Source organism: Chanodichthys erythropterus, chromosome 16, assembly GCF_024489055.1.
Source record: "Chanodichthys erythropterus isolate Z2021 chromosome 16, ASM2448905v1, whole genome shotgun sequence".
Classification (NCBI taxonomy): domain Eukaryota; kingdom Metazoa; phylum Chordata; class Actinopteri; order Cypriniformes; family Xenocyprididae; genus Chanodichthys; species Chanodichthys erythropterus.
In genome coordinates this window covers 3,872,981-3,890,385 of record NC_090236.1, presented here as the reverse complement: position 1 = coordinate 3,890,385, position 17,405 = coordinate 3,872,981, and the positions used below count along the sequence as shown (strand labels likewise).

At 35.0% G+C, this 17,405-nt stretch overlaps 1 protein-coding gene across 1 annotated transcript; it reads left to right on the top strand.

The window, feature by feature from the left end:
• Nucleotides 1-714: 714 nt before the first annotated feature.
• On the top strand, nucleotides 715-16,876 carry oc90 (otoconin 90). Its single transcript, XM_067363135.1, has 15 exons — nucleotides 715-757; nucleotides 2,432-2,494; nucleotides 2,618-2,813; nucleotides 3,237-3,343; nucleotides 6,460-6,582; nucleotides 6,728-6,793; nucleotides 6,964-7,014; nucleotides 7,360-7,476; nucleotides 7,618-7,731; nucleotides 11,370-11,459; nucleotides 11,556-12,773; nucleotides 13,075-13,173; nucleotides 15,026-15,197; nucleotides 16,277-16,383; nucleotides 16,476-16,876. The coding sequence occupies exons 1-15, from the start codon at nucleotides 715-717 to the stop codon at nucleotides 16,874-16,876; spliced, it is 2,967 nt and encodes a 988-aa protein (XP_067219236.1).
• Nucleotides 16,877-17,405: the final 529 nt, after the last annotated feature.

The following is a 17,405-nucleotide window of genomic DNA, read 5'->3' as shown; positions in this document are numbered from 1 at the left end:
CCTGGAAGCATCTAAAAAGAAAAAAATAAACCCAAGATGGTGGACAAGATGAGAAAAAATTTTAGTGTGAAAATACCTATTATAAAAGTAATTCAGTACTGAAATATATTGCTAAAATTGGTTCAATACAGTGTCATTACAAATATATTACATAATATTTATGGTGCTGTGCATTTGTAGTTTATTCAGAGTATTGGGCCATTAGCAGCATGCTTATTTCAAATAGAAACCTAGAGAATACAAAGAATCATTTACAACCCCCACTTTCTGCTTGATCCTCACCTGAGTTCCTGTCACACACATTCACAATGGCTAGTTGTTTGAGGAGGTAAATTTTCAGTTGGGGTCAGGACCTTTACCCTGGGTAAAAGAGAGGCATAGAAGGTGTGTGTGTGAGATCTTCATCTCTTCACGTGTGACCTGATGCAAACATAAAGAGTGTGTACTTCCTGCTGCCCTGTTACTATGACAACCTCTCTGCCTTTTGCCCTTTGACCTTTTAGAGTGTCCTAAATAGGGCTTTGTTCATTTTTGGGGATTGTTTTCTCGTCTCTTACACACACCTGCATTAGAAGAGATTCTGAAGTGAAGAGTTTGGACGTGTGTGTGTCGTCTCATTGCTGAAACTCTTGGTTTGGCTTTGCCTGGCCACTGTGCAGGACTGAACCTATGAATACTGGATGGTACAACTGATTCTTTTGTATCAGGATAAAGATGAGGCTGCTGTATCTTTTTCTCCTCTTCACCCCACAGAAAGGTGAGAAAATTCCAACAACCTTCTGTCAGTAGTGATGGTGCAGGTGAGAGTGAGTTCATCACTCTAGAACTGAAATGTAAATGATAATTATTCTCAGTCCCTACACTTTTTTTAATCAGCATTTTAGAATGATTTCTGAAGGATCATGTGACACTGAAGACTGGTGGAAAAAATTCAGCTTTTCCATCACAGGAATAAATTACATTTAAAACATTAAAATGGAAAACAGTTTTAATATTTAAGGACAAAAATACTTTTACTCTTTCAAAATGAAACTAGCAATAATTTAGTATCAAATTCAAATTTTTACGTTTACATTTTTTTTTCATTATCCATGGACTCAATGCATATGTTACAATATACATTGCCCTCCAAAAGTTTGGAAACACCCCTGGCAAAGTGTGGTTTTGGACGATATCAGCATAAATCCTTATCATTTTTTTGGTGCAAATACATTACAGTAACTTGTCATTATAATTGAAGACCAGCAATAATAATTTTCATTTTGATTACGTAATAATGGCAATATATACATGTCAAAGTCAGACATGCCCCTTTGCCAGTTGTGATGGCTGGTTAATGGTTTAAACTTGGCCCAGGTTTGTAAAAGATTTTTGGGTCAGCACCTTAATAGCTTCAACAATTGATTGCCAATTAAGTTTAGAATACAGTGAACCAATTAGAACCCAGTTTAGATCAGACAGCTGCTAAAGGTGGATTTTTTGATTAATCGAAAATGTAAGTTTTTTTCTATGTATAAACTGTTTATATAATAAAATATGTTTTCGTAGTTTGTGTTGTCCCTTATCAGTGCAAAATGATCACAAATTAAAAAGGATTCATGCCAATATTGTCCAAAACCCCACTTTTCTAGGACGTTTCCAAACTTTTGGAGGGCAGTAATATATATATATATATATATATATATATATATATATATATATATATGATTTTTTTTTGTTATATAAATCAGACCTCAATTTTAAAATATTTTGAAAAATAATATTTGGAGATTTGGTTTAGGTTCGTAGCTCGAATTTACAATATTAACATTGTATAATACAATATTAATAACAGTGTGACCAAGAATTTTATTGGCCATCTAAAATATGCATTTTGTGCCATTCAAGATAGTTTAATAAATTTTGATTTCTTATCTAATTTTGGCAAACATTCCATTACATTTTTGTTGACATAATAAAAAAACGCTGCATTACGATTATTCAGTCTATTAAGAATGTTACGGGGATAACTTGGGAATGTTATGTTAAGGTGCAATGTGTACATTTTAGGAGGATCTATTGACAGAAATGAAATATAATATACATATGTTTTCAGTGGTGTATAAAGACCTTACATAATGAACCGTTATGTTTTTATTACCTTAGAATGATCCATTTCTGTCTACATACACCGCGGGTCCCCTTACATGTTAAGTCGCCATTTTGCGCCGACATGTTTCTACAGCAGCCCTAAATGGACAAACTGTTCTACAGAGCGCGTTTGATTGACAAGCTACTCTCTGCTGTCTCAGGCGACAGCATTAGCCACCCTGACCGTAGCTTCTCAATATTGCAAATTTGCACCTCACCGCTAAAATTTACACATTGCACTTTTTTTTACAACTGAATTTACAACAAAGAAAAGTGGAACATTTGTACTTTCTCTGTGCAGTTCATGGCACTGCTGTTTTCTGCCCAGAAACAAGTGATCTCAGTTCTGATGAGCTTCTGATTGGTGAGTGCATTTAACATAAACAAATGCACAGGAGAAATTAGACAGAAAATGTTATTTATGTAAATGATATAATATATATTTAACCACATATTATTATCTCTACAATATGTGTGTGGCTTACAGGTTGTCTGGGTGTGAGGTTCAACTGGCTGTACTCTGTGTTTGATGACCTGCGGTCAGTGCTGGAGTTTGCGGTCAATCTGCGGTGTGAGACTGGTCTTTGTCCCGCGGACATTCAGAACCACGGACATTACTGCAGCAAAGCAAACACACGGGACACCGCACACACACACATACAGCCTGCCGACACACTTGACCGGTGAGAACACGCGCAGAGAGAGAGAGAGAGAAAGAAATGAGCAACGGATGGAATTAGACTCAGGAGGGGGTAGAAAGATTTTAAATGAATGTATTAACTTCTCAGTGGAGTCCACACACACTTATTGCATGCTCTGACCCCTCTTTCTGTCTGTTGCTTCTTTATGCAGTTGGTGAATAGAGATTAAAATGAAAACATGCAGAGAGAGCAGTGAAGTGTGTAAAAAAACAAACATGCATTTATATGAATGTGCATAAATTAATATAAATGCACACATATAAATATAAATGCCAACATAGCAAGGAACAATCTACAGTGAGATGTTTTCCATTTATTTTGCCCTTCTATTTTCTGTAAAGCTGCAAAAAAGATATAATGCTAAATACATAAATAAATAGAAAATTGAAATGAATGTGATTGTAGGTGTTGTCTTAACCACTGGAGATGTTCTCAAGAGCTAAAGGAGAGAAACTGCAGTCGCAGGACACCTACGTACAACAACTACACCTGCAGCTACAACTCCAGCTGTGGTAAACAGTTTCAAAACATTTTAATTGCAGATTTTTACTTCAAAGAGCCTTAAAGACACAGATTTTTGTATTAAAATATCTAAAAACCACTAGAACAATGTTATATATTTTGTTGACTTGTGTACTGACATTATCCCAAATGTTTCCAAGAATGTTTAAATCCAGAGAAATAAGCAATTTTAACCAGGACAGTGTCCGCGTGTCACCTATCAATGAGATCATATCCGCGTTACCCTCAGTTTCCGGTTTTATTTTGTATAAACCATGGGAACACCAAAGATGCTTTAATATATTATGTGCTTTATTAGACAGGCGAGCAACTGTTTGGATACATTCATCGACAAAAAAACGAATCATGTTATAAAGCTCAACACAGCAAGTCTTATTGTTTAAATATCATTTTCTTGATTTACTGCGAGTACCATGTTTTACCATGCCTACTATCGATCTAGCTTACTGCAGTGTGCAACAAGTAACCGCTTCTGCTCTGCTTCATACTACAGTAATGTTAATAATCTCATCCATGAACATGATTTATGCTCCCGTCTAGGGCTGCAACAAACAATTATTTTGATAATCGATTAATCTATCGATTATTGGAGCGATTAATCAACTAATCATCGATTATTGCAGTTAAAATATTGAGTTATAGTGTACCTTAACTAGTAAATAAAACAAGGAAATCACTTCAGCTTTTGAAAGTGTATTTTTAATGATTTTCAAGCCAACTGAATAGACCAATATCCTTCAGGTTTTGTTTCCTCCTCAGAAGTCATCAATAGTCCAACTTTTACAATGACTGGTACTGTGTTTTTAAGTCTAGGAATTGTAATAACTTTTTAATAACAGTAAAAAATATATGTAATTATGTGTTGTTTTTTTGGAATATATATATATATATATATATATATATATATATATATATATATATATATATATATATATATATATATATATATATATATATATATATATATATATATATACATATACAGTACAGTCCAAAAGTTTGGAACCACTAAGATTTTTAATGTTTTTAAAAGAAGTTTCATCTGCTCACCAAGGCTACATTTATTTAATTAAAAATACAGTAAAAACAGTAATATTGTGAAATATTATTACAATTTAAAAAAACTGTTTTCTATTTGAATATATTTCACAAAGTAATTTATTCCTGTGATGGCAAAGCTGAATTTTCAGCATCGTTACTCCAGTCTTCAGTGTCACATGATCCTTCAGAAATCATTCTAATATGTCAATTTGCTGCTCAAGAAACATTTAATGTGTACAATTGTACAAAATATTTGTGTACAATATTTTTTTTTCAGGATTATTTGATGAATAGAAAGTTCAAAAGAACAGTGTTTATCTGAAATCTAATCTTTTGTAATATTATAAATGTCTTTACTGCCACTTTTGATTGATTTAATGCATCCTTGCTGAAAAAAAGTATTCATTTCTTTCACTTCTTTTCAAAAAAATAAAAATAAAAATTCTTACTGAGCCCAAACTTTTGAACGGTAGTGTATAATACTACAGAAGCTTTGTATTTCAGATAAATGCTGTTCTTTTGAACTTTCTATTCATCAAGGATTCCTGAAAAAAAAAAAAGTACACAACTGTTTTCAACATTGAAAATAATCATAAATGTTTATTGAGCAGCAAATCAGCATATTAGAATGATTTCTGAAGGATCATGTGACACTGAAGACTGGAGTAACGATGCTGAAAATTCAGCTTTGAATCACAGGAATAAATTACTTTGTCAAATATATTTAAATAGTACACATTTATTTTAAATTGTAATAATATTTCACAATATTACTGTTTTTTTACTGTATTTTTAATTAAATAAATGTAGCCTTGGTGAGCAGACGAAACTTCTTTTAAAAACATTAAAAATCTTAGTGGTTCCAAACTTTTGGACTGTACTGTACTGTATATATATATATATATATATAGATATATATATATATATATATATATATATATATATATATATATATATATATATACACACACACACACACACACACTATCGAATTTATGGTCATTGAATGGCTTTCCTGAGGTAAATGTTACATTTTGTGTGATATATTTGTTTGCAAGTTTTATTGACTTCTTTCTGCGGTTAAAACTCTGATTAAGTGATTACACTAGAGATGGATTCATTTCAGTAAGTTCAGTAAGTACTTTTTGATGTTCATTCATGTCTATTTCGGGCTGTAATAGAGAGGAATAGGTTCACATGCCGCTTGAACCGAGGTGTTACAGCGATCTGCCGCTCCACGTTAAACAGCGTCACAACTACAAGTATTGTTTGAATCCCGTAGTAAAATTGACAGAATTTAAAAGCTGAGACTTAGTTGTACATCAAAAGTAACCTGATCTGTCGGTGCGTTGTCTGTGTCCTCTTTGCTGTGCGATGCATCTTTCACTGTGTGGGATGTGTGGCGTGAGAACAGTGAGTTCTGTCGACTATTCGTTTCAGCCCTACTCCCGTCTAGATTCTTTTCCACCGACTGTAGAAGTAAAGACAAAACCTCACATGATTCCATGAAATCAAGGTGTCACCAAGCTACGCCTTTGTTTTGAATAAGCGACCTCTAGTACCAAAAATGTACATACTGTGCCTTTAAAGTCCCCGTGAAACGGAAGTTGCAACCGACTTTTCTCCAGTGTTGTGACATATTTCCAAGTGAAACGGAATATTGAATGGTGGGTGGGGTTTTATTTTAGCGCTCCTCCTCTCCATCTCTCCCTCATAGCAGATTAACCATTGGAGGGGAGTGGTTTATGCGTTTTCAACCCAAGCCATCAAAATTATGTCATTAGAGTAGGGGCACCGTTGCAGTGAGGAGGAGCATTTTCAGATTTTGATTAAATATTCCGAAATCAAACTATTTTTTTTGTGTGGATTGACTTGCACGGATGAATTGTTTACCACAAAACTAGCAATTTGAGCTAACAAAATAAATAAGTTCGATTTCATGTGTACTTTAATGGATGAAGGTAGCCTATTTCAATGAAGGAGCCAACATATTCATATAGTATTTATATGATTACGCTGTTAAGTGGAGAAAAGAGTTGACCCCAATTGTGTCTAACATCTGCAGATATGTTGGATTTCTGTGAGGAAGGATTCTGCCAATGTGACTGGACAGTTATAGACTGCATCAGCTCAAACCATCCAGTCCCAAAACAGGATGGATATAACAAACCAATCACATCACAGACAGGTAACAGATATTAAATCAGAGCACATGCACCTTTACCTTTCAAAGATGAGATGAAGTCAAAAGATGTTCACTGATGTTTTTATCTCGTAGTTGATTTTAATCCTCCTATCATACAGTATTCATCTGTCTTTTATGTTCCCTTCAGTCTCTCCCTTTGTGACGGATATACCTGATAATGACACCTATACCAGTGATGTGCTCAATGGAACAGGTGAGGCTGTTGAGACCCACATTAGCTCATTGTTTTATCCTTTATTTATTTAGTTTGGACTTAGATAACCTAGGTACTACCTAGAGACCTGCATACAGGCTGAGCAAGAGAGAGAAAGAGAGAGACTTAGATATCTTGCTGATCAACTAACAGTGTGGTTTGTGTCTCAGACAAGGTGGAGCTTTCTCCATCAGACATCGACATGGAGATCATGTTCTATGGTAATGCACAGAAATATGAAATGTGTTTATATAAACAAAGATATAATAATTTTTTAATAAATATAACAGTTTATACATTTATAAATATATAAATCTGAAGCTTTTGTAAAATATAAACTATTGATAAGTCTGGGTTCAGTAAGATAAAAAAAAGAAAAGAAATTAATACTTTTATTTAGCATGGATTCATTAAATGAATCGAAAGTCACAGTAAATACACAGAAAATAAGAACACTGTGTGTACAAGATGAAAATCCAACTGGAATTTTGCATAAGAAAATTTTCTGTGCACATGAAAATCACATAGGATTTTTATTTTAAATACCATACCTACTTCTTTTACAGGAGTAAATGGCACACTGAATGAGACTATTAGCAACTTCACCAATGAGTTGGTGGTGGTCAACAGCTCTCAGAGCAGCAATATCCAGAGCACAGAGTACCCTGGGATATATCATTCAGGTAACATGCTTCACTAAACTCATATTTAGTCTCTTTTCTGTACCCCGGTGGATAATTTGCCTTCTATTACAAGTTCTGATAACTCTAGTAATCCCCAGCCACCTAAAGACTTCACTGATCTAAGCAGAACTTCATCTTCAGGTCCAGAGGAAGATGAAGCAGAGGAGAGAGAGTTGGACAGAAACTCAGAGAAGGGAACTACAGTTGAGAAAAAGGGAGAGGAGCCAATAGAATATGAGGATGGAGTCTCCCATGGTAAGAGTTAGTGTTTTTCGCAGATAAATTGGGTAACAGCCTTAGATGCACTGTGTTGGTTTGTGCATTTTGAGCTTTTAGCCACTCACAAACAAATTCATCTCAGTTTGTACATCAAGGACTTCTTTGAAATTCCAGCACACTTGCTGCTCACTGTTCAAAGACACTTGATCAAATGATTCTAAATGAAGACAAGCCTTTAAACCCACACAGTTTGAAATCAACTGAGGCTCTTAAAATTTATATTGCATTCATTTTTGGCATTTCTGGCTTCTTCTAGTTCTTAGTTAAGCAATTTAAAAGAAGAAAGAAAGAAAGAAAGAAAGAAAGAAAGAAAGAAAGAAAGAAAGAAAGAAAGAAAGAAAGAAAGAAAGAAAGAAAGAAAGAAAGAAAGAAAGAAAGTCTATATACAGTGGATAAAGAGAGGTAAATTAAGAACCAACGGCAAAAAGTAAGCACCAAGGATCAGCAACAAAACTAATTTAGTACAATAATTATTCAAAACAATATAAATTAACAAATTTAAATGGAGAGTTCACCCAAAAATGAAAATTCGGTCATCATTTACTCAGCCTAATGTTGTTAATGACTTTATTCTGCACATCACAAAATAAGATATTTTGAATATTTTTGATACTTTTTGATATTTTGATACTTTTTCCTCACTTGATCTTGTTTCCCTTGGCAAGGAGGTTTCACAAATGAAAGCTGCCACTTCCATAGTTGATCCCATACCTACCAGTTTGTTTAAATTGTGTTTCACTTCTCTATGCCCTGTTGTCCTGAGTATAATAAATGATTCTCTGCTTATTAGTGTTGTGCCTGCTGCATTTTAAATTGCTGTTGTAATACATGTACCAAAAAAGACTAACGTAGACTGGGACAACCTCAATAATTTCCGTCCCATTTCCAATTCTCCCTTTCTTGCTAAATTGCTTGAGCGAATTGTGGCTTCTTAATTATACACTCACCTCACTTTCAACAATCTTTTTGAGCCCCTCCAATCTGGCTGCCGTAAACTACATAGCTCTAAAACAGCATTAGTTAAGGTCACAAATGACCTGTTAATCGCTGCTGACTCTGGCTGTCTTTCAATTCTGATTCTTCTCGATTTCAGCTTTTGACACAGTAGATCATTTTCTTTTACTCACTCATTTGAAAACTGTTTTTGGTGTCACTGACACTGTATTAAACTGGTTCAAGTCTTTCCTCTCAGATCGTAGGCACTTTGTGTCCCTGGGGGGGATGTAGGTCCAAAGTGGGTTCAGTGCAATTTGGTGTTCCCCAGGGATCAGTTTTGAGTCCCTTACTTTTTAGTATGTGCGTCAATGACGTCACGGGCCATTTTTTTGTCCAAAGTCCTTAATGATAATAAAAAACAAATATATGACATCCAACGTATGTAAGGTAGTACAACTACATCACTTTTATTGAATCCAAAAGGTTTTAATTATATTTTGCTACATATAAAGGTATTTTAATGATTTTGAGGTGTCAGAAGGTCATTCGGTATGACCAAAATTGTATTTAGGTAAAACCGAAATTTTGGTTGAACTGAATGACTTTTTTTGGTGACAAATTTTGTCCATCTTGTAAAAAAATGACAAAATTTGATTTAATTGATTGTAAAAACCACATTATCTAATTGTTATCACTTAATAAAATTTCAAAATTAATTATATCCCCATTAGGTTTTTTTTTTTACACTTTTAAAAACCTTATTCATCAGTGACCCATGTACATTTTCCCCTTTGGTCAACTTCTCAGATCCTTAGGTCCTAAGTTTCATTTTTAAACAGACGACACTCAAATTTACATTAATTTAAGACCTGGTCCTGGTGATAATACGACTGTTGCCTTTCTTGAACATTGTATTTCTGAGATAAAAATATGGATGTCTCAAAATTTTCTTTGACTCAACAGCGACAAGACTGAGGTTATGCTCATAGTTTCACCCCCCAAAATACGTAAAGCTGACACTGGAATCCTAAAGGTGGATGGCTCTGCTATGGAGTTTTTAACTAAATTAAAAAAATTTGATCAATAACATTTGATAACATTTGATCTTCATGTCCAGAATATGGTTAAAACTTTTTATTTCATCTCAGAAACATTGCAAGACTGCGCCCCATGTTATCGTTTTCTGCAGCTGAAAAACTGATCAATATGTTTTTCTTGCATTGACTATTGTAATGATCTGCTTGCTGGGGTCTCTAAATATACCCTAAACAAATTACAGTATGTTCAAAACTCAGCTGCCAGAATCCTGACAAAGTCACTCCAATCTTGGAGTCCTTGCACTGGCTCCTTGTTAGGTTTCACATCGATTTTAAAATTCTCATGCTCACCTACAAGGCCTTGCATGGTTTAGTGCCACATTACCTGAACTTTTATCTGTCTACACTCCAAGACGAAATCTCCACTTTTCTGATTCTGGCTTTTTAATTGTTCCTTCAACACGTTTACGTTCTATAGGTGACCAGGCTTTTTCTTTTTTGGCTCCAAAACTCTGGAATGCTCTTCCCACTTAGATTAGACATGAGCAGATAAACATCAAATTTTCATTTTTGGGTGAACTATCCCTTTAAATTTGATTTGATGTATGTTTCTATTTTTTAATTCTATGTATTTTATTTATGTTCTTGTAAAGCTCTTTGAGATGCAACTTTGAAAGGCATTATAAAAATGTTTATTAGTAGTATTATTATATTATTAATAGGGATGTAGCGATTCACTCAACTCACGATTCGATACGATTCACGATACTGGTTTCACGATTCGATTTTCTCACGATTTTTTTTAACAAAATGAGATTTAAATGAGAAAATGTCTTTTTATTATTTCTCAGACAAAATGCTGTATATTTCTTTGTGAAATTGAAATATCTTTATAACAACTAAATTGAAATTTTAAAACAAATCCTAAATCAAATAAATAAATAAATAATACAAATAAAAGAAATCTCTTCATATGAGTACATGAACAAGACGTTTATTTGCTCTATTACAGGCTGAACTATCTGTAGCCATTTAAAATTAGAGGCAACCACTGCATTTTAATCACAATCCCAACAAAGATGCTGTTTGAGCAGTTAGATTAGTTAAATTAGCAGTTAGTTAAATTAGATTGTATAATTTTTAACATCTGAAGCAAAAACAGAATGTTCAGACTTTAGCTTTGTGAAATTATGCTACATAAAACTTCATAAGAGCAGAAGGGCTGCATGAGAACGCAAATTCACTGTCTGACAGCAGGTGGCGCTTATGGAACAGCGGCAATACAGCGCTTCCATGGTTACCGCTCTAAACAAACAGTGCTGTGCGCTAAAACTATTTTAAAAGCCATTGTATGGAAGTAAGATGAAAAGAAAATACCATCTAAACTTTTCTGAACACAGTCAGTTCTCCTCAGCTATACATTCATATAACCCCCGCCCCCAAATGTATCGCGATTCATTTAGCATCTCAACCGACTTGAATCGTCACATATTTTAATCGATTTTTAACCGGTTCCAGATGCATCGTTACATCCCTAATTATTAAACTTCCAATGCTAATAATATATTTATTGAAAATAACAAAAACATTTAATCTTAAGACCATGACCTTTGACCTGCGCTGCCACTTTCTGTATTTTAGTTACTGCTGTGCTGCTGATGACAGAAGAGTGGGGCAGTGACAAAGAGGAAATCCTTACTACCCACAATACAATGGAGTGGAGCACAAAAAGTGAGCATGTCTAGTCATACTGAAAACACACATGCAAATGACCTCATTAAAACATTCAGCATGCTTTCTGACTGTAACATATTGGTTTTATTACAGATGAGCTGACTGTTAGCATAGCGCTAACCACAATAACAGAATCACAGACTGTCACAGACTTAACAGAATCATACAGAAACACGCATTCAAACACACACAGTCCTCAGTATACACCCCACACAACACCTCCAACATACACACACACTCACACACAACCTGAACACCATTCATCTGAGGAGGACGACAATGAGAGCGATAAAGACACCTTTCATTTAGCTGCAAGCAAACCTTTCAAACACACACCTGCACATAGTACATACACTTTAAAACCTGTTACACACACATCTGGTTCACATACTACAACTAATTACTCAAATGACATTGCTAAACCGTATGTCAGCCCACCTTTAGACATCATAACAGAGGAGAAAAGTGATGAGTCAATGGAGGAGAGAGAAGAGGCAAGAGAGAGTGACAGAGAAATAGAAGAACATTCAACACAAACCAGTCCTTATATAGTTCAGATGACCACACCCACTAAAATAACAACCATTCAAAACTCACTTCACAAAACAACCCTGCCAACAGCTATCAATAAAAACACAGTAGCTGCAACCACTTCTGTGCAACTTCCATCTATGAGAGGAAGCGAGGAGAAAGAGATATTGGTTGAAAAAATGGAGAAAGAGAGTGAGGAAGATAAAGAGACTGAGAGAGAGAATGATTTGATAGTAAACCCACCAAATAACAGTCAAGAAAGCAGCACAGAATATGGCAAGATAAGCACAACCAAACCGACAATTCAAACACAAGCCAACACGAAGCCACCTTTACCTACAGAGGACGAAAGTCACAATATAGAAAGCAAGGAAGATCTACAAAGTGATGAAGAGGATGAATCAGTCAATAACCAAACCACCACAATACCACCCAGGGTCAGCAAGGTCAGTCCGTACATATGGATCATTCCAGCACAGTTCCCTAAACCTCCCATACACAGTGCATCACCAAGACCAACAGCTCACCCCGCTGCAAAACCAACTAGGAACATCAGGACCACATCTACAGTTCCCCACAAGCCTGTCAGCACACGGACCACAACATCAGGACATGCTGCTACTGAAACAGTTCCTCATCCCCAGAAACCTCCCCGCCCTGCCCTGGATCAGTTACTATCATTGACCACTACTGCTCAGCCGGAGTCTGCTGAGGAAGAGGAGCAGGAGAACGAGGAAGAAAAAGAGCCATCTGACAGCTCACAGGAATCAGAGAAAATGGGTAATGTTGACAATCCACTTCTTAAACGATTTAGCCAAGCAGGACGTGTTCCTGGATCAGCATTCTTATATCAACCAAATAGGCCGAAACTTGTTCATAACATACTCATGAAATCAGATGAAAATGATTAGTTGATGATAATCCTGTTCCTAAAAACTAATTGGTTGATTGGTATGGAAAAGTTGTACCAGAATGTTCATCCAAGAACATGTACTGCTTGAGCAAATTATGTTAAGCAATTCTCCAAACACTCTTGCACATGTGTCTGTACTCCAGAGAAATCATTGTGTGTGATTCCCAGAGTCTCACCAGGTCCGGAGACGGGCGGCGCCATTCTTTCCCTGGTCTCTACTGGAGGCTGCTGGACTGTCAGACCTGCAGCAACAAGAAGACTCTGAAGGTGAGAGATTTGGAGAGAAAAAAAGACCTAAACATACATATACAGATAACAAAACATTAAGTATGTGTACATGTGCAGTTATAATCAAGCTACAGTGGGTTATTGGTTAGTCGAGCTATTGTCTTCATCTCTCTGTTCAAGAATACATGACACATTGCGTAAGTGAACATTTGAAGCATTAGGGAAAGACCCCACAGATGAATAGGGTAAAAATTTTATTTTATTTTTAAATTTGATTAATCACAGTACATTAAGACTTATATTACAAGTTTTCTGAAAATGTATAACTATACAAATGAGGCATTAAGTAAGTAAATACACATTAATTTGCATACATTTGAACAATGGATAAAGCCAAGTTCAAAACACTTGTCTCATTTTGTTGACATATTATAGGTTTTTACACAAGGGATTTTGGATGTGTTTTTGTTACTCCATAAATGAGAAAATACTGCCAACAGCCAGAAATAAAATATACTTTACTGTGTTTTAGGATTGTTATATAAATCAGACAAATGATATATGAACCAACCCCTCTGTAAAAATCTTTAGAATATAGCTAGGAATAAAACTGGATAATTTGGTGTTTGTAAGTTCTGTTGAAGGTGAGATTTTAGGCTTACCCTTACAAAAAATAAGAACACTTCAAGTTCATTTTATTAAGTATACTTAAGTAAAGTTCAAGTATATTTTTTAAGTATACTTTATGTAGTAAGTATACTAATATCAATGGACTAGTAGTATACTTGTAAGAACTATTTCAGTACTACTTGGAACTAAATTGGCCCACTTTTTACTGTATAAATGTATACTTTAAGTGTAACAGTAGTAAACTGAGCTAAAGTAGTAGTTTACTGAGAGTATACTTCAAAGTGTACTTTCATAAACTAAGAAATGTGCTACAAGTATTTAACTAGTAAACTATTATAAGTTCACTTGTATTATAGTTGCAATATAAATGAAAAATGTAGATAAGTAGTTGTGTACTCAAGCAACTACTTAACAACTACATTTTTCATTTATATTGCAACTATACTATACTAAGTGAACTTATGATAGTTTAGTAGTTTAGGTTTGTCTCCTGGCTGGCTCGCCAAAAAAAAAGAAAAAAAAAGATAGTTTACTAGTTAAATACTTGTAGCACATTTCTACAAGTCAAGTATACTTGGAATACTTAATTTTATTTTATTTTAGTTTAAAAGAAGTGTACTAATAGCACACTTAAACTTTTTTGTAAGGGTAGTGCATGACAAAAAAATCACTTTAAGAAAATGGCCTTTAAAAATATATGTATTGCAATTGAAATCTATAGACGCAAATAGATTGGTGTGTAAAAAACAATGGTTTTGCCTGTAGTGTCTTGCCTTAAATTCACATCAACTCTGTCTTTCGGCACATCAATACAATGGTGAAGCTAACTGTAGTCTGATTAACTTGTATTCATTCTGCACAAGTCAAGCTTAAATCGCTGGAAGAATTTCAGTCAGACTAAAGCATTTTAAAAAGACAAATTATAGCTTTAGTGCAGCTGAAATCAAACTATTGAAGGGCATGTACTGTAAATATACTTAAACTGGATAAGTAAAAAATAGACAAACAATGAGAGATAAACAGATGCCATGTCATCCATGACATCCATTACCATGCTATTCTTCAATGTTCTTTGCAGTACCATACAGATACCATGGTACATTAGTCATCATTCAGTACCATAGTATCTATCAAAGTACCATGGTACTGATATCATCTCAGTAGCATGGTACCATCACAATGGTAAGATTTTTAGGGGAAATAAAAATATACCAGAATCAAATAAGTGTGGCTACATTAATGTGTGTTTGTGTGTTTGTAGAATGTAGCATGTCTTTCCTCCAGTACAGTGCATCTGGACAAGTGTTGAGGGACATGTCTGCTTTGGGAGAAATGCTGCACTGTTTGACAGGACGATGTCCTCATGAGTATCAACACTATGGCTGCTACTGTGGACAGCAGGGGACAGGAAACCCAGTAGACCAACTGGACCGGTCAGAACACAAAAACACACAAATCTTCAATGGCAAAAATGCTTGAATCAGTTAGGATAAGCAGTTATCAAATGTTTGGGCTCAGTAAGATTTTTATTTTTTTAGAAATTAAATCCTTTAAATTAAAAAAAGAAACAAAACCTTTTATAGAGCAATATATACACTGTGATTATTATGCAAGTGACATATCAGTAGGATTTCAGTACAATAAACATTCAGATTTTAGTTTTTCTAAGAAAGTGTTTGTTTATTTATCCATGTCTTTTTAGATAACTGGTATCAATTTCAGACAAAATAGTTTGCCAGGTACTTAGGTAAATGGAAACCCTATTTAAAGATGTTGTTCCACATTATTAAGCAAGTCACAGTTCTCATGCAATATGGGGAGGAAGAAAGATCTTTCTGAAGATGAAAAGCATAAAATGGTGCAATGTTGTGCAAAAGGCATGAAAACAACTAATATTGTGAGAAAACTGAATGCAGATTATTGAACCATCATAAGATTTGTGAGTGATTTACAGCACAGCAGAACTCGGTCAGATAAAGGCTTATTAAGGAAAGTTTCTGTCAAACAAGTTGTATTAAAAGGGCAGCTATAAAAAAAGCCACTGTTGAGCAGCAAACAGGTATTTGAAGCTGCTGGTGTCTCTGGAGTCTTGAGAACCTCTCCATGCAGGCTGGCAGTTATGTGTAAAATTGCATTTCAGCCACCCCTAACCAAACTTCACAAAGTGAAACATTTACAAACTATTTTGTCTGAGATTGATACCAGTTAACTAAAAAGACATGGATAAATAAACAAACACTTTCTTCGAAAAACTAAAATCGGAATGTTTATTGTACTAAAATTCTACAGATATGTCACTTGCATAATAATTTGAAACACAGTGTATATATATTGCTCTATGTATTTTGGAGATCATAAGAAACACCAAAAAGTCAATTGTATCCGAGCTATTGACTAGCAGTTTATATAAACATGCGCACACACACATGTGAATGTTACTGTAATTGTGCGGTTAAATTCAGTGCTAAAACTCTGTTGTGTCCTGACTGTCCTTGACGTGTCTTTGTGTCAGGTGCTGTTTTCTGCAGCAGTGCTGTTTGGAGCAGCTCAGTGTGCTGGGCTGCAGAAAAAACAGAAAACTCAACGCTCAAATCAGCTGCCACAAAGGAAAGCCTCGATGTACGGCATTGCACACACGAAAGCATATAATTAAGAACATTTTTCACCAAGGTCAGTTTTGTGTTAATGATTATGTTGTGTATGTATGGCAGGTTCAGGTGCGAGTGTGTGTGACCGGCTGCAGTGTGTCTGTGATCGCTCGACTGCCGAGTGTATGGCGGCTTCACACTTCAACCATTCAGTCATCTCCTCATGTTCCGGGCCCCACCCACCATGCCTCCATAATCCTCATTCTTCAACACAATCATCCAGTCAGGACTCTAGTGAGGACAGCAATGAAATGACCCCATCACGGCCTCAACTGAACACACAAAACCAATCAAACATGCACGTTCAGCCAAATACACCCAAGAACCCCACACACAGCAAACCACAACAGGGCATCAAAGAGGAGGAGGAAGAGGAAGAAGAGGAGGAGCCAGGAAAGGAAAAAGAAGAAGAGGAGGAGGAAGAAAAAGAACAAGAAGAGGAAGAAGAAGAATTGGAGCAGTAGGAGGAGGTGGTTCTATAATTTTTACATTTTCAGGGAGCTCTCAATGATAAATGAATCAGTAAGAAAAGATGTAATGCACATTTAACAAAAACTTAACTCACTTAGTATGCAGTGGCTACAAAAGATCATCCAAAATCTGCTGCTTCTTCTCTGCTTGTGTTTGATCTGCTGAAAGACTGCCAGCAGTTGTATTTTTATTTTTTACATTTTTTTAAAACATTTTTTTCATATTTTTACATTTCTCATTTTTTTTATCCAATTGTAACTGATGTTTGTTTAATTAAAAATAAAGGCATTTATTGTTTATGTAAAAATTCCATATATAATATGCTGAGGTTACAGGAGACTATTTAATAAGACTTTCTGAATTTCTTTAAAAGTGCCCTCGAATGAAAAATTGAATTTATTTTTGGCATAGTCAAAAAACAAGAGTTCAGTACATGGAAATGACATACAATGAGTCTCAAACTCCATTGTTTCCTCCTTCTTATATAAATCTCATTTGTTTAAAAGACCTCAGAAGAACAGG